General features: G+C 31.7%; 1 protein-coding gene across 2 annotated transcripts in view; it reads left to right on the top strand.

Annotated features, from left to right (window-relative positions):
• LOC126966156 (nitric oxide synthase-like protein) overlaps positions 1 to 24,594 on the top strand; it is a 138,328-nt gene that overhangs the window by 74,575 nt on the left and 39,159 nt on the right. Inside the window, exons 1-3 of one of the 2 annotated variants that reach the window (XM_050810109.1) lie at positions 16,380 to 16,660; positions 22,225 to 22,361; positions 23,467 to 23,629. In XM_050810109.1, coding sequence (XP_050666066.1) covers positions 16,421 to 16,660; positions 22,225 to 22,361; positions 23,467 to 23,629 — 540 coding nt within the window. In that variant the 5' untranslated portion in view covers positions 16,380 to 16,420. Of the gene's footprint in view, positions 1 to 16,379; positions 16,661 to 22,224; positions 22,362 to 23,466; positions 23,630 to 24,594 lie in introns of those variants that run through there. The other variant, XM_050810118.1, reaches the window with a different exon arrangement.

The raw sequence follows: 24,594 nt of genomic DNA, 5'->3' as shown, positions 1-24,594 counted from the left end.
CATTTTAGTTTAAGATCTTATTTATATATTAAGATAATTGTTATTGCGCCAGATATAGTTATCAGGCTGACAGCATATTTTGTGGCTTTTGATAATGCATAGGTTCAGCAATTACGTACAGAGTTAATGATGGATTTTCATCTGATCTTACTCGTATGAAATCAAAATCACTTTATATATGTGGGTCACGGAAATGACACTTATGAATGTCAATTTTTTTTTCTTATTGAATCTACTGCTACTTCGTAAAGGGTTGAGCTAATGAGAAGAAGTAGCAAGAAACTCATTACCACTCTTGTAAATCAAGATTTACATTTACATAGTTTTACAAATCATTTCAATTACAATATAATATGTAAAGATATAAATATTAATTATCACATATTGTATATCTTTGTAGCTTGAATTCATTGTCTGTGTACAAAGATAGTTCAAATTATTATCAAAGACTGAACACTGAAATTGAAACAGAGCTAGAAAAAAATGTCCTGTAAAAATACGTAATAATAATCATAATCCATAATAAAAAGTATTTTATCTCTTTTATGCACAATTGTGAGAACAGTGGTGTAATAGACTTATTCACGGATGAAGTAATGAAATAACTTCTAGAATAAAGACCTAAGAGAGCATGATACTTCCTGTCACTTAAAATCGTTTGATGGACACCTCCAACATACATTGTTATGCAGACGACAGCACTGGTGATGCCGTATACACGGGCCATGCAGGTCTCTCTCGGGAAATCGTCGACCAGTGCCGGGAGAAACTTGTGTCTTCTATCGAGTCCTATCTCGAGAAGGTCGCGGAATGGCGTAAATTGAACCTTGTCCAATTTAACCCCCGAAAGACTCAAGTTTGCGCGTTTTCCACTAAAAAAACCCCTTTTGTCGTATCATCGCTCTTCAACAACACTTCCCTTAAAGCCTCGCCTAGTATCGGAATACTGGGTCTCGAAATCTCGAGAGATTGCCAATTCCGTGGCCATCTGGAGGGCAAAGCCAAATTGGCTTCGAAGAAGCTGGGCGTCATAAATAGAGCACGGCAATACTTCAAGCCGGCCCACATTCTAGCACTCTACAAAGCGCAGGTCCGGCCACACATGGAGTATTGCTGTCATCTCTGGTCTGGCGCACCCCAGTATCAGCTCGATCCATTTGACCGCATGCAACGCAGAGCAGCTGGAATTGTCGGGGACCCAGTGCTCTTTGAACGGCTGGATCACTTGGCGTTACGTAGAGATGTCGCTTCATTGTGTGTCTTCTACCGCATTTATCACGGGGAGTATTCCGAAGAGCTGCTTAACCTGATTCCTGCCGCCGAAATCCACCTCCACACGACACGCCACATGTTAGGATATCATCCCCACCATATGGATGTGTGGCGGTCCTCTACAGTGCGGTTTTCAAGGAGCTTACATCCCCGTACTACAAAGCTGTGGAATGAACTTCCTTGTGTTTCCGGGACGATACGACATGGGTACCTTAAAATGCGCGTACACCTTCCTTAAAGGCCGGCAACGCTCTCGTGGTTCCTATAGTGTTGCAAGAGAATGTGGGCGGCGGTGATCACTTAACACCAGGTGACCCGTACGCTCGTTTGTCTTCCTATTCCATATAAATAAAGGTGTCTTTGAGAGTTATATTTGTTCCGAATCCAATATTTGTGTGAACAAAGCTAAGTATGATAAGAGCAATAAATCTTTGCTCTATAATATATTTATATAATATATTTATGAAGTACATACCGATGGATAATTATATTAGAGAATAAACCAAGAATATGCAAAATGTTTACAAATAAATACTCTGCCTATGATGTACATTTCCCGCGTTTATTTGCGAGGCTGATTGACATTCGTACAGTTTCAGTATTATTATTGTATTGACAGTGTTGTCAGCGATATAGTCTAGATTTTGCATCTTGGTTTATTCTCAGATATAAACTAATACCAAGTTTATTTGTTAGGCCGATAAAGTAAATAAAATATAAGTATGTTTAATAGAAGCTTTAATAACATAGACAAACCGAACACCAATAATCTTATCTTTTACACACATAACACATGAGATTTATTTCATTCCAAAAATTCAATAATCCTAAATGTTTTGAACACTTCGTAGCGAGCACGGGTTTGTTCAAACTGAAGTTGACAGGTGTCAGAATTAGGAGATTTAATTTATTAAAATATACTGCCACGAAATAAAATTATATTGATTGTCATACAAAAATATGGTGTTGCAAGACAGCATCGTAACTGATAATCACTTCTTGTGACTGAATATTTTTTGATGAAATAACTGATTCAAAACTATCTGTGTCATCGCAATTGTGCTCACCTCTTTGAGACATATGATGTTAAGTCTAATTATAAATCGTACTAATAAAGAAGCTATTCTAAAATGGCTACCACTAATGATTCGCTCTCACTCGCACATTTAACATCATCTATTTGCCATTCCTATTTCGCAGTCAGTCCCAATTTTTTTGTGCGAGAACTCTCTTCCCATCGGGGATAGGCTGAGGCAGAGATAACTTACTATTCTCTAGAATAAGAAAGCTGTGAGTACTTATGTCGTTTTACTTCTGTGACGTAACAAAACAAAATTTTTATTTTTTATACCTCTTGCTATTTTACGCAATTTTATTATATTTTTGCAAATTATAGCGTCCGCGCAGTTGACGTGATAAATGATATGAATAAGGAGCAAAAAAATGTTTTCTTTAGTTTTATTAACCTCGTCTTGATGACGATTGCACTTCTGATCTGATCCCTCTATTACTTGAAAGGGAAATATTTAAAAAGCAGTACCGGGATAAAAATTCGTCACCATTTTAGTAATTAATTTGTTGCTGGGTGGTGGCTAGAGTTATGTTATCGTAATGAAGACATTTTCCTTTAAAATGCATTTCAAAATATCTCACATGTGCAGCGAGGCACCATCTAAAGCTTATGTTTCCAAAAGTTTGACATTAAGTTTAAGTAAGACATATGTCCCTTACTACGTGGCCTCGCCGGAACTTAAGTTTTGGAGGCCTATATAGCTGCATTATGCAATCATTAAACTAAATAATTTTTCGTATAAATAGCTAAATCAGCGTCGCGTCGCTTTCAATATCAAAATAAAATCAAATTTAAAAGCCGGATACCCCATAGAATTCGGCTTATTACTTCATTTGACTTAACTTTTTGCGCACCGCTTAGATAGAAGCAAACACTAAAAATTTATAATATGTAGGAACTTTTGACAACTTTTAAAAATACATCAATGAAAACGGCAATCATATCGGTGTAGCGATTCCTGAGATGAGCGTGCACAAGCGCACAGACAAACAGTTGAGTATGCGAAAACCTATATTAAGATTGATGCTATAACAAAAAATAATAACAACGTTGGGAATTTGAAAAACTTTTTAATTTTTTTAACAATTATTAAATAATTAAGTTGGTAATACAATAAAATATAATTGTTATAATCCCTAAAGGATGTTGAATGCGTATGTCTAATAAAACGAAGAGGCGATAAAATTAATTAGAAGATTATTTCGACGTTTCATTGTACAACGATTAAATTTTCACTGTTTTCACGTAAAAGGCCTTCTAAATAGAAACCTTTACAATTTTATTTTTATGAAGCTACGATGTTGTAAGCTTTATTCTAGGTATATAAACAAAATTATAATACAGTGTAATTCTTGGCGATATTGGTATGCTTGCGAAAGTGTGGCTTGAGTAGGTTTTCTCCTTTTCTTTAGCTCGTGGACGAGTGCTTTCGTGTGTCTCGTTGACTCTTGCCCTGTACTTCCTAGAGGCATAAAAATAAATAGGGAAATCCCAGACCCAAGGGTGTCGTAAGAGGCGACTAAGAACATTTATTAGTGGCTTCTTGGCACAGGATGCCAGCTAGATTATGGGAACCACAACGGTGCTTTTTTCAGCCAGGAAGCATTGTGTAAGAATTGCTGTGTTTCGGTCTGAAGGGCGCCATAGCTATTGAAAATACTGGGGAAATGAGACTTAACATCTTATGTCTCAAGATGACTCGTACAATTGTAGTGCTGCCCATGATTCTTGAAAAACCCAAAAGCGACACTGCATTGTAATGGTTAGGGCGTATCGATTATCATTAGCTAAACGTCTTGTAGGTCGTCCCTAATTGTCATAAAAACTCTCGAAAATCACGAGACTAATATTTACATATTAACATAAGCAGCGATTGAAGCTATAAAGTTTATGCTACCTCTGTTCCATTAAAGAAAATCATATGATTAAAAACGCTTTAAAACTTTGTGATTAGAAAGAACCTAATATAGTAATTTTTACATGATGGTATTTGCTCATTCAACTGAATCAGTACTGTTCATCTGAGTATTTAGTAATCGTAATAGAAAAACCAACAATAATTACTTGGTATTATAAATTACTTCCCATGTCCGTCTTGTATTAAAAAAATGAAACCTATTTTCAGTTCTTGAGTGAAGGAAGCGTGTTTTACTTGTTATTATGCCATTTTCTTACGAAGGTCGACATATAATAAATCACAAGTAACAACAGACCTCAATCCCGGTTTTCCATTTTTCCTTTGGAGTTTCATTGTAACTTATCCTTATTTTCCTTACTAATATTATTATATGTGAATGAATGTGACTTCGATTGTTTTTTACACTCTCACGCCTTAACTACTCAACCAATTAGAAAAGGAAAAATTATATACTTGAATTTTCACCAGGATGTATTTATATCTACCGGTCGTCACGTGACGGCGGAGAGTTTAATTTTATGAATGATTGATTTATTTGATAAAACAATCACACAGTCACATAGTCGGTGGTGTTCCCGGCATGCGCGAGCGACACAACCAACTCACTGGATAGTTCTTCCCTGACTGCCCACTTGGAGCTCGCCCGATCCCGAACGCACTCGCACCGCACGCTGATTACACCCGAGCCAAGAGGAAGATAAAAGTAACATCATCGTACGCGCTCGTGGCTCGACATTCTTGACTACGACAAATATATAAATATGATTTACTATAATTACAACATATTATATTCACTAATAGATTATAATTCAAGATCTGTGAATGTAACGGATAAAGTGTAGCACAAATTCAGATTAAAAAATTATTAAAGACAAGGAGAAGAAGTTTCAAATACTTAAGAGCTTCATAGAAATGCTTTTTATTTGTGGTTGAAAAAGTTACCCAGATACCTAATTCCAAAATTCCTTAAAAATAAAAACGGGTTGCACTCCGGGAGTGCCGCCAGAAGTGAAAACTTGAACATTAACGTTGAGCATTTTTGAATAATTTTCAATGGTTAGGCAATAAATTCGCACGAATTGCTTTATTTATCACTATGAAAATACTAGCTCTTATGTGGTTAAATACAAAGTTCATTTGTTGCGCTATCGTACAAAAAAATAAAATTTATATTACATAAAAAATTTAACACTTCAGAACTATTAGAATTATTTTACATTAAAATGTTTATACCTCAGTAAAATCAACTTTCATCCATAATTTCAACGACTGTCTTACGAATTTTCGATCATGTCACGTGTCCTGACGCGAGCTTAATATTTTTATACCCACCGCAACAAAAGTGCTCAGCACCGCTAAAAAAATTTTCACTTTAAAAATTATTAAGTTACTAAGTAATTTACTAACCGATACTAACATAATCTTACGAAAAGTAATAATTAACTTTTACTCAGTAAATCATAGTTCTAAGTTACTAAATGAAGTTAATGTGATATGAGTATTTAGATATTAATTTAAATATTAATATTTAAAATACGGTTTATTATGATCACAAATAATGAAGAGGTTAATAAAATGCAGGAAATTCAAATCAAAATGTCCTTATTGTCACATTGATTTTTATGGTTCCGTTGTCAAAGGGTATACTGCCCCTATATTTCCAACATGACAATGTGTCCTGTACACCACTCTTATCTTTTCAGGTCACTTGAAATTATTACGTGGCTTAGGTCAGGGATAAAACATAATTTAAATTTTTAAAATATTCGCTGTATCCGAGAGTTTAAGTAGGACTTAAGCATTAACTTTCATCGAGGTAAAAGAAATAAAAAATCAAACTAATTTGATTCATTTTAAGTTATGTCCATCATCTTCTACCATTTTTATCACACGTCATATGACTGTCTTATAAATTGAAATTGAATTTTTTTTATTCAAATAATTACTTAAAATCACGTCTTCAACGTCAAAAACAACGGACTAACGGGCACAAAAACCTCAGCGGGCTTCTTCTTTTTTTTTATTTTTTTTTAATAGTTTAAGGGCGGTCGCTCCATTTCCAATCTATGGTATCATAAAGAAAGCTATTTATGTTATATTAGCCTTTATCGCAACATTTTCCGGGACAATACAGTCTAGTAGACGTCTTTGCCTTATCCTATACATAATATAATGAAATTGTACCACAGTGACAACTGTATATTAAATATTGTATTTATTTATTGAAAAGACCAACAGCATAAATATAACAAATGAGTCTTAAAAATTTGTGTACATATAATAACAGCCAATTAATCTCTCTATATAAACAAAAAATCAACTAATGAACAAAATCAAAAAAGAAAAAATGTTTCACGTTCCACAAAAAATACCGGATACAAAACAGAAGTTTATAGAATATTTGTCCGTTTATCTGCTTGTTTGTCCGGGCAAAACCTATAAATAACTGAATAGATTTGATTTAAATGATATATTTTGACTGCACTTAATTAAGGGCCCACTTAGAAAAAAATTATATTTATTTCAATTATTATGTATAGTCTATTTTTCCTTACATGTGTGAAACAGTAAACAAACACAAAACTATTCATAACTATTTCAGGAACACCCATTTCCCATTTCAGCCGGAAGAGTCACTGCTGGACAAAAGCCTCCCCCAAAGATCGCAATTACGTTCGATCCTGCGCTGCCCTCATCCAACCTATTCCAGAGATCTTAACCGGTCCATCTTGTGGGGGGCCTACCAACACTACGTCTTACGGTACTTGGTCGTCATTTGAGGACTTCACTGCCTACTACTTTATGTATTTATACTCATTTGACTTCCTCTTGCATAAAAAAAAGTGAAGATCAAATAAAGTAAATGTTAGTACATATATTAAAAAAAAACAATATTTTCCTACAGACACATCAATATATTTGTATTAAGAATATCTATTACAGAACCGACCAGAACAATAACTATTATTTCAACAAAAGCACCGCTGAACTTCGTATGAACTCACTTTTATTGATACATCTCAGAAAGAAAGTGCAAGGGCTCTTCATTTAACAGGGTTTTAGCGAACAATTGTTATAAAGTGAGGTGATTGACCGATAATGATACATTATACGAAACCTTCTGAATTGAATATGATCGTTTCAATATATACAGTTATTAATATTATATTTAAAGAGCTTTATAGGTAAAGGGGTTTTTTAATTTATTAAATATAAGACTTTATGTTGCTATAGATTAGTTTTCATATAACTTAATACTAGCTATAAGCAAAAAATACTATATCTGCATCAAACTTGATAATAATATGTATGTTGTTAATATTCAGGTGAAATTTTAAATAAATCTATTATTCCGCAGATTTTGCGTTTTTCCCGGACATACATTTAGACAAACAGATAAACAAACCAGTGGGAGGCTCCTTTGCATAGGATACCGGCTAGATGATGGGTGTGGGTAGATCACAACGGCGCCTTTTTCTGCCGTGAAGCAGTAATGTGTAAGCATTACTGGGTTTCGGTCTGAAGGGTGCCGTAGCTAGTAAAATTATAGGGCGAACAAGACTACATCTTGTGTCTCAACGTGACGAGCGCAATTGTAATGCCGCTCAGCAGTTTTGGGTTTTTTAAGAATCCTGAGCGGCACTGCATTGTTATGGGCAGGGCGTATCAATTACAGTCAGCTGAACGCCATGCTTGTCTCTTCCCTTATTTACATAAAAAAAAGACAAACACTCAAAAATTATATTTAATGCACAGTTTTTACTTTGTCAAGATTTTATTATAATATGTATAGATAAAAACTTCAAAGACAACACCTTCCGGCGAGGATGTTCAACTTTTGCGAAACCTCCCGCTCATCCGATGATACTTCTACTTACACGTTCTATGCAATATATGTTATTTTCGTACTGTTTAGGCCACATTTGCAAAAATTAACAGACAAGAACCCGAACAAATAAGCCAAAATTTCACGTTATTACTTACTAATCATGAATTAAAAAATACGTTGAAACAATTATATTATGTCGCAATGTAGTCAATATATGCATGAGAGAGTCACGTGGTACACTGTGACGGAGATTAAATACATTTACATTAAATAAACTCTGTATTGGTTCAGAGATTATATTATTTATACAGGAATTATATATTTATGTAACCAACCAGTGTCATATGAAAAGACGTTACTAGAACAACCATAAACTACAGTCCACTAGCGTTTAAACAAACAAACTATGCTAAATTAAATACAAATATGCTTACTGACCGTCTGTCTCCCTTGCTCGACTTGAGCCGACTGTACCCGGACGTCCGTAACATAGCCGAGTCTGATTTTTGCCACTGAGGTTTTTTTTGTAATTATACAAAAGAATTGTACTTTATATTGCTATATAACGAACTCTCAATTTTTTTTTATATTGACACACTCTTACACAAATTATCTTGCCCCAAACTCGGCATAGCTTGTACTATTGGTGCAAGACAACGATATATTTAATACAATATACTTACTTAGACATATATAAAAAGAAATAAGTATCGACTACTCGGAAACAAACATTCATATTCATCATATAAATGATTGCACCTACCGGGATTCGAACCCAGGACCTCTAGCTCAGTAGGCAGAGTCACTAACCATCTCACATATAGGGGTCGGCAAATTATTTGAATAATTCTTTCTAGTCTGCAGTTAGCCTTGCTAATAAATCACGTTTGTTTAGTTTTTTATTCAGTCAATTCAGCGATAGAAGACTGTATTTCTTCTTATATCCTAAAGTGTGTATATTTTGATTATTATTCTGGCGATACTTATTAGGATTTAATGTCAAACGAATGAAGATATTATATTGTATTGTGAAAATCAAATTCAAAGATTACATTAACAGATACCTACACTAGCCATAAAAATCTAATTACTTGGACCTAAAAGTGGCATAGCCGCGCTTTAAGGCGGTTTTCCTGTCGCGTGCGCATGCGTTTACTCTGAACGCTCCTGGCCACACGCAAGACAATGTTCCAGCTGCAACCAATCTGCGTTCCACGCGCGTGCATCACGCGTAATAGAAAAAACATTTATAAAATATTAGGATGTAAGTGGCCCAGTTTTACGTCACGCGGATGAAATTCCGCGTGACAGGAAAACCGGCCTAACATGTCGCGTCACAGGTGACTTACGTCTTATCAGCGGGTTATTATTTTTAATTATTTAATTAGTGATTTGTTATTAATCGGAACATCGAATAGAATTTTCAATGTATCTAACGATTTTCGCTATGAAATTCTTTATTTTATATCACCGTCACTTTGTTCGTCTTAAAATCTCTCATTATTAGGAATTGGCTCATAAGAACAGTATTCGGTACTCGATTTTAGTTTTAATAATATACTAATATTAGGTATTTAATTTTTGAACAAATATCCCAATAAGTAAATGAAGCGTGGCTACATTACCACACTGCGTGACTCTTTTGTTTATTAATCGCAAGCGCCAAAAGGTCCGCGTGTCGGCTTTCCCGCTTCTTACTTCCGCGACCCGTGATTAGCACACGATGTAAATGATGGCCGAATATTATGTCGTCGAGTCTGTTTAGTGTTTTACCAGTCAAGTTGTATAGCAATAATGATTCACTAAGGAAATATCACTTATTTCTATTATGTTACACAAGAAAAGCTAACATTATAAAGCATTTAAAAGGGGAATATCTTTCGTATTAAATATAACAATGATAAATCATTGAACATTACAGTTGTATGGTTCATCAAGCGTGTCCTTCACACACGATTAACCTTTTTATTAATATCTATTGAGTGTTATTACGAGGCTTTCACGGCAAATCATGAGCCAGGGGTTAGCTCGTTCATCACTAGAACTTCTATAAATGCTTTCATTACAAATTATTTTTTACATTTTATTCAATGAATGAATAAATGCAAATTCTTAAATGCACTAAAAATACATAAAGTTACAATTTGTATATACTCGTAACAATTATGCTAGCACAATCAGTAGTTTAAACAAAAGTTTAGGAGATATTATTTACATATAACATAATATAAAAAAAAGGATTTAACACCTACAAAAATAATAACATACAATTATATTATAGTTATACTATACATTTATTATGGCAGACTCTAAATTACTCTTACCAAGATTTTCAAATATTTATGGTAAAAATAGGCTCAAGTATTTGGTTCCTAACCTTATTAATGAACTGCCCAAAGTCGTTAAGCAGGACCTGACAGTAAAAAACCTGAAATATAAATTAAATAAATATTTTCTGTCAAAACTTAACTAATGTATTAATTTATAAAGAAATAAAAATAAAAAAATTTTCACCCTCCTCTCCGTTCTTGCAGTGTTGTATTGTTTGTAAATAAAATAATCACTCTGTATATAAAGCAACAATACTTGTAGTGTTAATATTGAGGGTATTTGTAAGTTATTTAGTTTGTAATCTTGTTCATAAAATTACTTAGCACCTAAATGTTTATGCTTTTGTTTTGTTTTTTTTCTGTATAATTAATATTTGTATGTAGTTTTAAGTTGTTTCATTTATCTTTAAAAATAAGTAATTTAATTTAAGTAGTTAATTAAGTATTAAACTTTAAATTTAAATAATATTATATGTCTACCGACGACCTTATTGTACACGGTTTAACTCAAATGAGTTTATGTATGTACAATAACTTTGTTACCTATACTATGTAATTTGTTAATAAGAAATAAATAAATAAATAAAAAAATAATAATAATATTCACTAGACGACTTGTATAACAAATACTTTTTTTACTAAGTTTTAAATGAGGAGAATAGGTAGGGCATTCCACAATTTATTTTTTCTATTCTTTTAAGCTTTAAAAACTCAATGCTCAAACATAATATTTTGTAGATACACATTCCTTCGTATTATTTGCTTGATGTAATAGGCTTCGTCATGTTCACCTTAATGTCCTTTCTTGTGGCAGCGTCGCGGGTGATTTCCTTCCCTTAAATATGGTTGAGGGAGTCGATGGCTAGTCCGTGCGTCATGGACGTTTACAGGCGCAACTTGTGGTGGTGGCTGGAGGTCATAGAAAACTCTTCTTCATTGTTTTTGTTTTTCAACTATAATTGTTGTATTTACAACAATTACACTTGACTTATACTTACATTTATATATCTTTGTAACTGTTAGCGAATGTTCTAATTTTAATAAATATCTTCCATTTTTTTTTTTTATTATTTTTTTTTTTCAGTATTAAAACAGCGACAAAATTACTTATATTTAACGAAGGGCTCGATTCATGTGTACGTTTATACGTCGCTTTAAAAGGTCGGCAACGCCCTGTGTTTAATCTGTTACAGTTGTTTGTTTACTTACGTTAAACTAATTTGCTAAAACATATAAAATGCTCTGTTATGTCCGTTTTGTTAATTGATCTCAATTTGCACCTATAATTGAGGTGTCACCTAAATATATATATATATATATATATATATATATCTATGTTAGTTATGGAATTGTATTGATGCTCACCCTGTTGGAGAAATAAATAAATAAGTTACATAGATACATATAAAGCTAGTATTAAACCTATATATTTTTAATAACCGCAACTCTTGTCACAACAATCTTAACGGGATATTTTACATAATCATGGTAAATATTCCATAATATAATATTTCATAATATAATATAAGTTATTTATCGATAGTTAAATCTTTTGAATTTTGCACACCTGAGCATTGAGCTCTCTTTTTATTTATATCGCACTTACAGTGATATATTAAATTCAAATAATCTGTGAGGTAAATAAAATATATTTCAATAACAATTATTTTGTTTAACATAGTAAATAATAACGTTAATTATAATCTTTTATGGATGTCCGTGTGTCTCTGTTTTGAAGTAGCACCTTGCATACTTTCTCAATAATTGAACTAAGCGTTCATTTCATTGTTGTTTAATTATTATTTATAAAAACTAGGATACGACTGTGTATTTTTTGTATATCTATCTATTCATTTTATTATACTATTTTTTTCTAATCTATATATATAAAAGAGAATGTATGTTTGTATGTTCCCTAATAACTCCTATACTATTCGACCGATCTCAATGAAATCTTTTGTAGTAGATTCGTTGAAGGTTTACATATATAATCTATATGGCAAAACAACGTTTGCCAGGTCAGCTAGTATTAGAATATTGTAAAAAATGAGATTATTTTCCAAACTTTTCCGAGTTCTGCCAATATTTACAAGGTCTTTTCTACGGATGACTTGTTAGTAATTAATTGCGGGTCATCTTAATAATTTATATTTACTTTTTATTTATATTAGTCTTGCATTATTTTAAATATTGTCTTAGATCATTTATACGTCTGGATAGACTGACTCTATTTCTTCTAACACAAATTGACATACAAATCGCGCGTGTAAGACGTAGCTTGTCACGCACACTAAAGTAATAAACCTGGCCTATTTTCATCGGTATTCTAGCAGCAAGATCTAGACGTAAAAATTATCTAAGTATATTGTATTTAAAATAATTTGGCAAAAATTTCATCGTACCATTTACAACTTCTTCTGAGATTCTTGCCACTTCTTTTCATTGACGCTAAACCTATTCTAAAATGGTGGTAAATAGTAAAATATGTAACTAATGACATTCATAAGTGGCATTATTTAACCTAATTGAATAAATTGTTTTGATTTGATTTGATTGATTTGTTAACTTCAGATAGCAAGTAAGGCATTTTATATACCGTTGAAATAACAATTATGTTAAAGTTTATATATTGATTCATAGTAAATAAATATTGTTGAAGCCGTAAGCCCTTGTTGAATTCCGGATTCATCTATAAACACATTCTAAGTCGCATGACTCTAAGTCAATATTAAATAACGGCACATGACTGTTGGACTATATATTATATATTATACACATTATGCACATGATAATGACTTCTGAATTATGACAATGGTTATGTTTGTTTAGTTAATATTTGAAAAATATTATTGTAGCCAAATATGGAGTTTGTTTTTGTCATTTCTGAGAAAGAAATGCTATTGAACTTTTTAGTGTGTTCATTGTTCTCATTAAGATGATTAATTGATTCATACATTTTAAGTACTAAGTTGATTACAAAATTGTATTATGAAATTAAGTCACTAATTATTTTTGTGGCATCTTTTTCTTGTGTGAATAAATAAGACTACTCCCACAAAGAAATATTCCTATTTTATTTTTTAATATTGGAATAAGACAGTAATATTTATTTGCGTACGATTTTTGAAATTTTGCTTTACAAATGATACTATGCCATATCTGTATACAGAGTTATTCTTTATAAGTGAAATAGAATGGTGCATTGTTAAATAACTGGATGTTTTAAATAAAATGATGGCAATTAAATAAACAGTACCCATAAAAATGTTTTAAAAAATATTAAAAAATAAGTTTTTAGTTGAGATCAAATCATCATATTCTATGATGAAAATCTGAACACTGGAAGTAACTAAAAATTTGAATTTTATAAATAAATAAATTTACAAAATTCAAATTCATGTAAATTAAAAATACTGAAACATTTTTTACTAGCAATATTATAACATAGAAAGGAATTCAAATGAAAACAGAATTTGACTTACTTGATTTATATGTAGAAGTTATGGATGCAAAATTTAGATAAAAAGCAGCACATAATTTTTAAAAGAGTTATGAAGAGTTATATAGGAATATCAAGTAACTTTCAAAAAGCTATAACTTGTTTGGAAGAAAGGATTGAACTTTCCATATTTAAAAATTGTTTGAATTTTTTACTAACCATTATCCATTTTATTTTGGTATATTTTTAGATTCCTCCTCATAAAAGAGGATTACATGAATCATGAAAACAAATTAGAAGCGTATGATGTAACAATTGATGTGATGTGTATAAAATGATATTATGTTATTCTTATAGAAATTCGTTTGTTATATTTACAAAAATGTCGATTAGGAGTTAATGGTCTGATAAAAACGCCATAAAATATGTGGATCAGCTTGAACCCGATTAATGAGTGTGTTTAAACGATTTGGAGCTTTAAAATGCTTTTCAATAACGATGATATACTTATATTAATTAAATATAGGTACAGTATGACTGGTTACACACTAACTATAATGGAGAATGTGAACTTTAATATTTGGCGATCTAAAATAATGAAGAAAAAAAATAACAGCAAAATAAATATTGATTCACTACTAAGCCCCAATTTCATCAATGACACTCAGTTTTACGTCAATAAGTTCAAATGACAGTATTGATCTCGATTAAACATTAATATCTTTTGAACGTGTTGACATAAACTGAGTTTAAATATTATAAGCAATCAAATGTATTAAATATCTGTCAAAAGTGTCATTATTAAGTATGAAGTAAATCAAAATTGTTAAATGTCAATGTTTCTATTACGATAATCACAGTGACAGTCCAAAATTCAGCGGTCAGAATATCGATATTCATCATATAAATGTTTGGGATGGATATAAATGTGTCAGCTCAAAATCGGGACCTCTAAACTCAGTAGGCAGGGTCACTAAAAACTAGGCTATATGAGTCGTCCTAATCATAAGTGGTAATGCGAGGCTAGAAATTTCTTGCAAAATGTGAGTTGTAGAATGCCAGATGTTAACATGATGGGGGTGGAATTTTGGTGGTGGTATCAACCCGAATAACTCCTCTGACCACTCTCAAAGAGAATTTAAACACTAATAATAATAACGATACCAAACAATTTGTTATTTTTAATATCCCTCAGTTCTGGGATAAATTAAATGAAATTTGAAACCAAAATTTTATTTATTACGATACTCACAAATCTATACACATAAATAAAATTGGAGTGTCCGTTTTTACTACATGTATACGAATATAATATATACACCGAAATAGTTTCTTTTACATTTTTTTTCTGTCTGTCTGTCTGTTTGTTCCGGCTAATCTCTGAAATGGCTGGACCGATTTTGACGGGACTTTTATTGACAGGTAGCTGATGTAATAAGGAGTAATTTAGGCAGCGTTTATTTAAGAAAAACTCTTTTATTTTAGAAAAAATTAAGTAATTTTGCAATGTCCAAGAAACGGTTTAACGCTAAAAATAATTTATATGGCAATACAACGTTTGCCGGGTCAACTAGTATTACAATAATATTGATTCAAATATGAATTTTGGAATGGAATAGCTACGGAAGCTACAGCTGGCTACGAAATTTGATAAGTGCTAAACGAGTTATGGAATCAAGCCAAAAGATTCTTTTTTTATTAAAACAATTTTATTCGCTTCAGAATATTAAGTTTAGAAAAACAATTGCAATTTGTTTCGAAGATATTACCGTAAAATAGTTTTAGGTTTCATCTCATTTTTTATGTATTCATTTGAAATGCTAATAAATTATTATATCCATTTCTCGCATATTTTTGAGTGATCATTCCTCGTGCTATTTTACGTTTGTAGAAAGAACAATAGTGGATAATAAAAAGGTATTAAATACAAGCAATTAAATCGTAATATCGGATAATAATATTATACCCCATAATTTAATTAAATAACACTTATTTAAATATCATTAAAATATATTTTTAACTTTCTAATCAAAGAAATTAATTTTAATTTTTATTTTACAGCTTATACATATTGAAATTTATTTAGTTCTCGTCCATTCGTTGTGGGTCAGTAGACGTATGAGTTATAAGAGGCTTGGTAGCTGAAGTATAATACAAATGGTCTAGTTGACCAGCTAACGTCAGGGTGTCGAATTTGCGTGACGGTGTGCGCGCGCTTCTTAATTATTCATTCTGATAATTTTTCCCAAATGCGCCAATAGAAGGATAACTTCATCATCTTACAAACTATTAGCAGGTATCATGCAGGTACATGAATGTGTTCGAATGCAATCAGATAAGAGTTCATTTACTTTAAAATTTAAAAAATCAACTGACCCATAATGAATTTAATAGTTTAATCTTATGTAAATTATTAGCAAATACTAAAAAACAAACATGTCGGCGAGTACATCGTTGGCGAAACGATAAAGTTGTTATAAATACTCGTCTGACACCTACATAGGTGTAGTGCGCACGCGCATGCTTGCGCCTTACATACTTTTCACATTGATCTCTTAAAATGGCTCCGGGGGTCGTCAAAAATTCCGAAACTGTGTTAGACAGCTGTTTAATTCCTGGAATTGGTTCAATCTCGCCGTCGCACACAATAGACCATATAAAGTTGAATGACGATGTGGAAATTAAACTTATTACATTGGATAAGCAGCCACGGAAGGTTATCAGACCAAAAGTATTGAAAAATCATGAATCAAGAGAGTGTCTGTATGATCGCTTGTATGATGACACTTGTCCTAGAGTGGTGAGTGTTGTACACTATATTTATGTATTACATCATCAAGTCATTAGACTTAGTATTATTGTCTTTGATTAATGCGAGTGTTACACATTAAAAAAAACACTTTAAAAGTATTAAAACGCATGTTGTAACTGTGTTTTTACCTTAGATTTTTGCGTAAAAGTTACTTTTTATTATTACTTTAGTTAACCCGACGTTTCGAAACCTTTCCAAATCTAGTTTTCAGGGGTTTAATACCGATTTAATTAGTTTTATATTTTGAAAATTAATAATCATTGATATAAAGTTTTTTCGTTGCTTTTTCGAGGCGATGGCTGGTCTGTACGTCATGCTCGTGAACGAGCGCTACTTCTCGTGGCTGGATGATCCTACTACCTGAAACTCTACTTCATGTTTAGACGTTAAAGTTATTATATTATTTATAATCGCTCATAAAATGCTCGCACACAACAATTCACATGAACTTTGCTATCGGCCTTTAAAGTACCCTAAAACGGAAGGTTTCTAAATGGTGCTGTTTGTCAGTACTGCACCTGGTAGTTGATTTCACCAAGTTTCCTTGGCGAAGAAAAACTTGTTATCACAAAGTTATAAGAGAATCTGCTAATTTATATGAACTTTAATACTATATAATTATTTTTTATATAATACCAATACTTATCATTAACGATAACAATAAGAAAATTGATCCAAATGCTTTAGGGTGAAACAATACAAAATATAATTATGTATTACTTACTGTAATGGTGTAATAGCGGCATGTTATCCGAGTGAAGTGGCATTTAGCACTACCATCTGCCCTACGAATATATGACTTGTTTTGATGGTATATAGGTATATATACCCAAACCAATGAATCAACAGTATAAAGCGTCACTTCTGCCTCTTAAATAATAAAGATTCACTTGAGATCGACAAAACGTTTCTAATGAGTAACTAATAAAATTAGATACGCTTCTTGCATTAAACAACAATACTAATATTTCTTGTTAGAACATAATAATACGTATATTGGTAACAACTTAGACTTTAAAACTATTAAGATTTATTATTTTATAAAAATTCGTTAATATGCTCAATATGCATTGCTTACATTTTTTATGTGGTTTTTCCAACGAAATATCTATTACATTATAGTTTTAAGTAGGTTTACACTTTTTAAAGAGGTGATTATATTAAAATTATAATTGGGAAACCTAAATAATGCAACTTATAGTGGATTTGTATATCAGCGAGTATTTTGTGCCAAAAAATAGCAATTGATCTGTTTAACGCCAGTTTACCACATCTGTAGTGTCTTGACATCTAGTCTGAATTAAATATGTGTTAAAAATAATTGTAAGTGTCATGATATCGACAGTGACATTAGCTGTGTGACGATGAGTGCTCTACGGACATTAAAAAAAGCATTTATTTTCACAAAATTTATTCCTTTACGAATTCTTTTTCATGTCATTTTTAACATTCTAGATACTACTATCGCTTTACACCATCGATGGATGTTTTAAATCCATTTTAAAGGAGTTTTCCATAGTTTTTCAGTTTTGTGTAAAAACTAATCCATATAATATAAAAACTTGAAAGTATATTAAAATTAAAAAGAGAAACTGTGGTCACTTTTATTATATTATATGGTACTACATTAAAATATTTAAAGTGATACTAACCCAGTGTGCTTCCAACTTTATAGCTAGTAAAAAATAAGGTAGAAATCATCATCAATAAATTTTCTGCTTTTACTCTCCAAATAATGGTAATAAGTTCCAAATATATTATATATATCTTTAATATATATAATTTTTAATAAATTTTTAATTTTATGTAATCATAGTATTATATAGTTATAAAAAATTGTATTGAAATTGCATATAATATTTTTATGCATTTATTACAACAATTTATTTATAAAAGATTTAACAAATAATATTTACGAGTAAAATACTCAAAACAAGTTAAAGACGTAGTCGAATGACTGTCTGATTGAATTGGGCCGACACAAGATGGATTTGAATCTCGTTAGTGGCGGAAATAGCTGTATTTGTCGAACAGTTTCCTATTTCGTTTTAGTTGCAATCATAGACTTGGAATATACTAACGTATACACGACATGACAGCACAATGATGCGTAAACAAAAATTTATTTATCATTGTGTGCGTTAGCTAATGGTTTAAAAATGAAAATACTAAAGAGCTAATTCCAAGCATTTCTGACTGCTTACGACTTTACTACATTGTTGAATGAACACACAAATTTAGTCCCATCACCTTTGTTACGTATCTCTTCCGGGGGTAATACGTCACAAGAGCCGACCAATCACAGCGCATCATATCATGGAACGAGGGTACAAATCAGCGGCTTCCGGCTCATTTGATTCATTCTCGTGCCTGATTTTGTCGAGACAACTCGTCCTGAGGATGCCTCATGTAGAGGCGAAACACGTGTCGAATTGTTTAAAGACAAGTATTGGCGGAATTAACACTAAAGAAAACTCAAATCTTTGTATGCTTACGACTTGTCAATCAAAATCGGTTTCAGTAATAATAGATTCGCTTTCCTTTTCTATCATGCTGTATATCTTTTAGATGTTCTTATCTTTCGCACGCATTTTTTGTCTATACGCTAGTATATTGTAAGTGTATAGTCGAATCATTTCCCATTTCAAGTGTATTTGTAAACTTGTGTCGTTACTTAAATATTTAAGTATATATAATAATTCTAATAATAATAAACTCCACCTGATGTTGGCTTTAGGCATGTACCCGCTAAGCCTTCATCGGAGTACTTACTCACATTTTTAAGAGAATCGACTAAATAATTTTCGTTCTTCATAGACTACCAACGGTATTAAAATTGATCAACTTATAAATATCGATTAAAACGTCAAATACAATAATTATGGAGAAAATTATATATTGAATATAAATATTTAAAAAAAAATTAACAAAAAAACAACCGACTTCAAAAACACTATTCCAAAACAATAGATATAATGTGCACTAAAAAGTGTAAAAATAATTGCGTATGTTAATACAATCTAATTAATTAATCTAATTCTAGTTACGATTATTGTTATTTTTGGAATCGGTGTCCTTCCGCCGCGACCCGCTCTCGCCTCTCGCCTCCTCACGACTCAAGCACATCTCAACTATAACTATGTATATATGTGTAAGTAACAAACCTATCTTGGATGACACCGACTCCAAAAATTACAATAATCGTAACTAGAATTAGATTGTATAAAAATACTCAATTATTTTTATACTTTTTAGTGCACATTATATCTATTGTTTTGGAATAGTGTTTTTGAAATCGGTTGTTTTGTTGTTAATTTTTTTTTAATTTTTATGATTTTTAGTGAATTTGAAGTACACTAACTAACAATTTGTCTTAATATGTGTATATATAGTAAATTTTTCAATGCAGCAATGAACGTAAGTGCTTTGCAATTTGATTACAGACAGTTAGAAATTCTGCCACAGATCGCACCCTTACTGTAAGTCGTTAAGGAGTCCCATTGATCATCATATTCAACTACAACAATTACTTGACCATAACTATGTTATGGTAGATGACTTAAATTTTCGGCCGATTCGGCAGAGTATCGTTAATTTGCTCCTAAGAATTGAAGAGTTCCGTTACTTTGTCATGGATTCAGTAATCAGAACCTAACCAAACTCTCACCAAACTATCTTTGAAGTAAATTATTTTCAATAAAAAAAGAATCATCGAAATCGGTTGGCGCGATATTGAGTTATTGGTAAATTTATCATCCACTTTGCTATACGTATGTATACCAAATTTAAGACTTTCATGGTTTTCTTATCGATGTCATTGTGAGATCTGGACCAACAATGGCACCACACGGGAAGCACACCAGCTTTCAAATAAAAAAAGAATTATCAAAATCGGTTCACCCAGTCGAAAGTTTTGAGGTAACAAACATAAAAAAGAACATACCGACGAATTGAGAACCTCTTCCTTTTTTGAAGTCGGTTAAAAAATAAACTTGATTTAAATGATAATTTTTTTAAAACAATAGTAAATAATCATAAATTCATTACATTTATAGTAAAACGATAGCGCCCATAAAACGTTATGAATGGTTACACGAAATGTTTAACATGGCGGTACATATGCGTATCACGCTTACGGCTTCAAGCAATATTCAGCTGAATAATTGCACACATTTCACATGAATGTAAGACATACTATAATATAAATAGTTGAAGACCGCTTACGTTAACAAATTGTTCTCATTCAGTCATGCTCTACTTCGTAATATTAACTTTATAGCTCAGAATATCAAAGTAACCTACAAGTAAGAACATTGAATAAATCAAAACGTACAAATATGAATTCTGCTTGAATATTAAAGTCGAGAATCTTGGTCTGTCGGGCCCAGAAGCGCGGAGAATGTAACAAAGTACTATCTATGGGCCTCAATAGGGCTACTGGAAACCCAAGCAATGGCAGCTATTTCGCTCAACGGATACGCTATTCAACGCTTATTATCGTTTATTAACGCAAATTATAATTCTTTTACTGCTAAAATAGCAAAAATAATACTTAAGTTAACCGAATGTAAAGTAATTTTACTACACAATGTAAATTCCTCTCTGAAGAGGAGTTTCTTAGTGGTACAATTATCATCTTCAACCCCTTTTTGAGTTGGTTCCGGCGGTAATTGCTTTAAATGAACAATTTTCGTGGCTTGCATTGCATTTTTTCCTCTGTTGTAATATAACACACGAACTTTAAAAACAATTGGTTTTATTTATTAGTGTGTATAATCAACTTTATATGTTCTTTCTAAAACAAAATTAAAACATACATGTTTCCATAGTAATAATTTGAGATATTCATTCCAAAATGCTCAGAAGAATCCCTTGAATTTCATCGCCCTTGAAGTGCGAGATCGCTTATGTTATAAAATGTAACTATTTGGACTTAATAACTACTGAAATATATTATACGATAATTTTTCAAATAAAGTAAACATATTTCAACATAATATTCCAAAATAAATAAATAATAAAAAACAGACAAGGCAAAAGACGTCTTTATTACATTTGAATTATTCTAATGTCTTGGAAATATGGTCTAACGGCATTACAAGTATATATGATATAAAGTTAAAACTGAGAATAAACCAAGAATATGCAAAATGTTTACAAGTAGTCATTTTGCTTGCATTTATTTATAACTTCAGAATTGTCATTGTATCGACAGTGTTATCAACGATATACTGAACGTTTAGCATAGTCTTGGTTTATTCTCAGGTATAACATTATGCCAAGTTTACGTCGTTGGGCCATATGTACCGGCGGTGTCATGTTACGTTTTAGAAATAGTATAAATGGACCTGTCGAACGCTAAAAGATAAGCAATTCCAATGAACACTACCCATGATATGCAGTAAAAGATAACACACATCTAAAAGCAAATCTTAAGATTCCGATCCGATCGATTGAAACTAAAAGATCAAAGAGCTTTCAATTACAAAGACTTTTCATAGAAAATATTTTGTCTCAGTGATATTTTTTTTAATTATATTTCTTTGTTGCAGCCGACGCTGTGTAACGAGCAAACATGCATGGGCAGTCTGATGGCCATACCTGGTCGTGGAGATATCCCCAGGTTACCTGATGAAGTCCTCAACGACGCTAAAGACTTTCTTGGACAATATTTTGCGTCTATACGACGGTAAGATAAATATATTAATATTAATTAGTGTACCACACATTATAATAGTGTCTATTTTTAATTTGAGGGCAGCGCAGGACCGATCGTCATGGCGATATTTGGGGGAGGCCTTTGTCCAGCAGTGGACGTATTCCGGCTGATATGATGATGATGATTTTATTTTAAGAAATAGTGGACTTGGATGATTGAGTTAAAGACACTGAAGGGGATCCTTGAATAATGCGTTTTTCGCCTACACAATAGAAGATATAAAACAAATACCAAAAGTTTTTGTTTTTTAGTTTTAAAAGTTTGGAAGCGTAATTACGTTTATTTTGTAATTATTCATTTGCTATACACATGTTAATAGTTTTATGTAAGAAATTATTTACTAAGCAAATAGCAATAGCTATTATAATGAAAATAATCACTCAATATATCAATTACTAAGACAAAGAAACGTAACATCAGATTAATTTCAGACCCATCAGGTATTAAAATAGGAAGTTTGATGTTTGATAGAGATTCATTGCACCTGGCATCTTGTAAAGTAAATATTATTTACAGTGGTCCTGATAGACGTTGTTCTGTCCAAATAAAATATGATAGTAATAGTTCAATAGTTTAATTATTATTAATTCTGTGATTTTGCGAAAGGGTGTCTGAAGCGGTTAATTTTAAACCTCCTCTACCCCATCATAAGTGTAACAATTCGTCCAATTCGGCAAATAAAACCGTATGTCGCTAGAAAATTTATAAGTCAGCCAACAATAAGAAAAAATTTCAAAAACGAATTTTTATCACATCAAAAACAAACTGCATCGAACAAAAATAATTAATTTCACGTTTCTTAATGCTCCATAAATCTTTCATCATAGCCAGCTATAGTATCGTATTCAATCTAATTATATTTCGCAAAATATCAACCAATTCTTATGAAAACACGAAGTGACCGCAGAACTGTCTAACATTATGAACATTCTTCTAGAATACTACGCTACAATCTTATTCTATTGCCATATAACTGTATTCGATTACTTAAAATAAGCCACTCCAGAATTGAGGCAAGTATAATCATTCAAAGGAGTTTTCAAATCGGTTAACATGTAAATGTTTTTTGTTTCAGTGCCAATACACCAGCTCACGAAGCACGTTGGAGAGTTGTACAGGAGGAAGTTGCCAAGACAGGGACCTATCAGCTAACGACTACTGAACTTGTGTTCGGAGCTAAACTAGCGTGGAGGAACGCCAGTCGATGCATCGGGAGAATACAGTGGTCTAAGTTACAGGTACAAATATGTTATATTTATTGTTATGCTTACTTCAAAGTCTTTTAAATCTGAGCCATTTATTAACAAGATATGATCCTTATTAACAGCAAAATATGTCTTTTTTTCTTGATTTTCTCTATTTTATATTATTTTTCTTTTTATTATTGAAATAAATTGTTGCCATTTGTAGCTTTTTAACAGATTTTTTGTTATGTTCTCCATGTGAATTGATAAACCACTATCAGTTACTACTCTAGGAGTCTGGTAGGGCTACTAAAAACAAGTGCTATATTGCCGTAACGCTAGTACAACGCTAACATTGAGTTGATTTATTGACTTATTCAGTGTTATCTTTAAGTCTTTATATATTTTATTAATAGTGAACTAAATTTATTTTGAAACAATTTGCATCATTAAAATTTAAAACAAGAAACATAATATAATTTTTGTCTAAAATTAATAGAATTACTATTTTGTTCAATGACTTTTTTGTCTGATTTTTATTTAATTTTCATTGTACCGTATAATATTAATTTCAGTATATTATTTAAAATATAGTTCTTTATTGTACATACTTGGCGCTTTGGTCATATAGTTGGTATAGAGGGCTATTCGCGCGAAAGTTTTTGAATTTCAATAAGTTATGCCACATCCTATCTTGAATAAAAATATTTTAATTTGAATATAATATGATATAGCCATTCTGCAAGCTTCTTAGTTAAGAAGATATTTTTTCGTAGTTCTCATAATAATATCCGTTGTAATTTCGTTTACATGCAAATATTATTATTTCCCTATAATAGTAAACATTATAGTTTAAGAATCTTTTAATTGCAATATAATAAGACAGACATCAAAAAACAAAAGCACTTTATTTAAAATCTGTATACAGTCATGCAGCAATCCAATAACAAGAGAATACTAAACTACCTACGAGAGGTCATATGTGTAACAATAAACGAGAAGATACTACAGTTCCGCTA

The sequence above is a fragment of the Leptidea sinapis genome, chromosome 1 (genome assembly GCF_905404315.1).
Source record: "Leptidea sinapis chromosome 1, ilLepSina1.1, whole genome shotgun sequence".
In the NCBI taxonomy this organism is placed as follows: domain Eukaryota; kingdom Metazoa; phylum Arthropoda; class Insecta; order Lepidoptera; family Pieridae; genus Leptidea; species Leptidea sinapis.
Note: the sequence above shows the minus strand (reverse complement) of the source record. Positions and strands in the feature narration are given on the sequence as shown.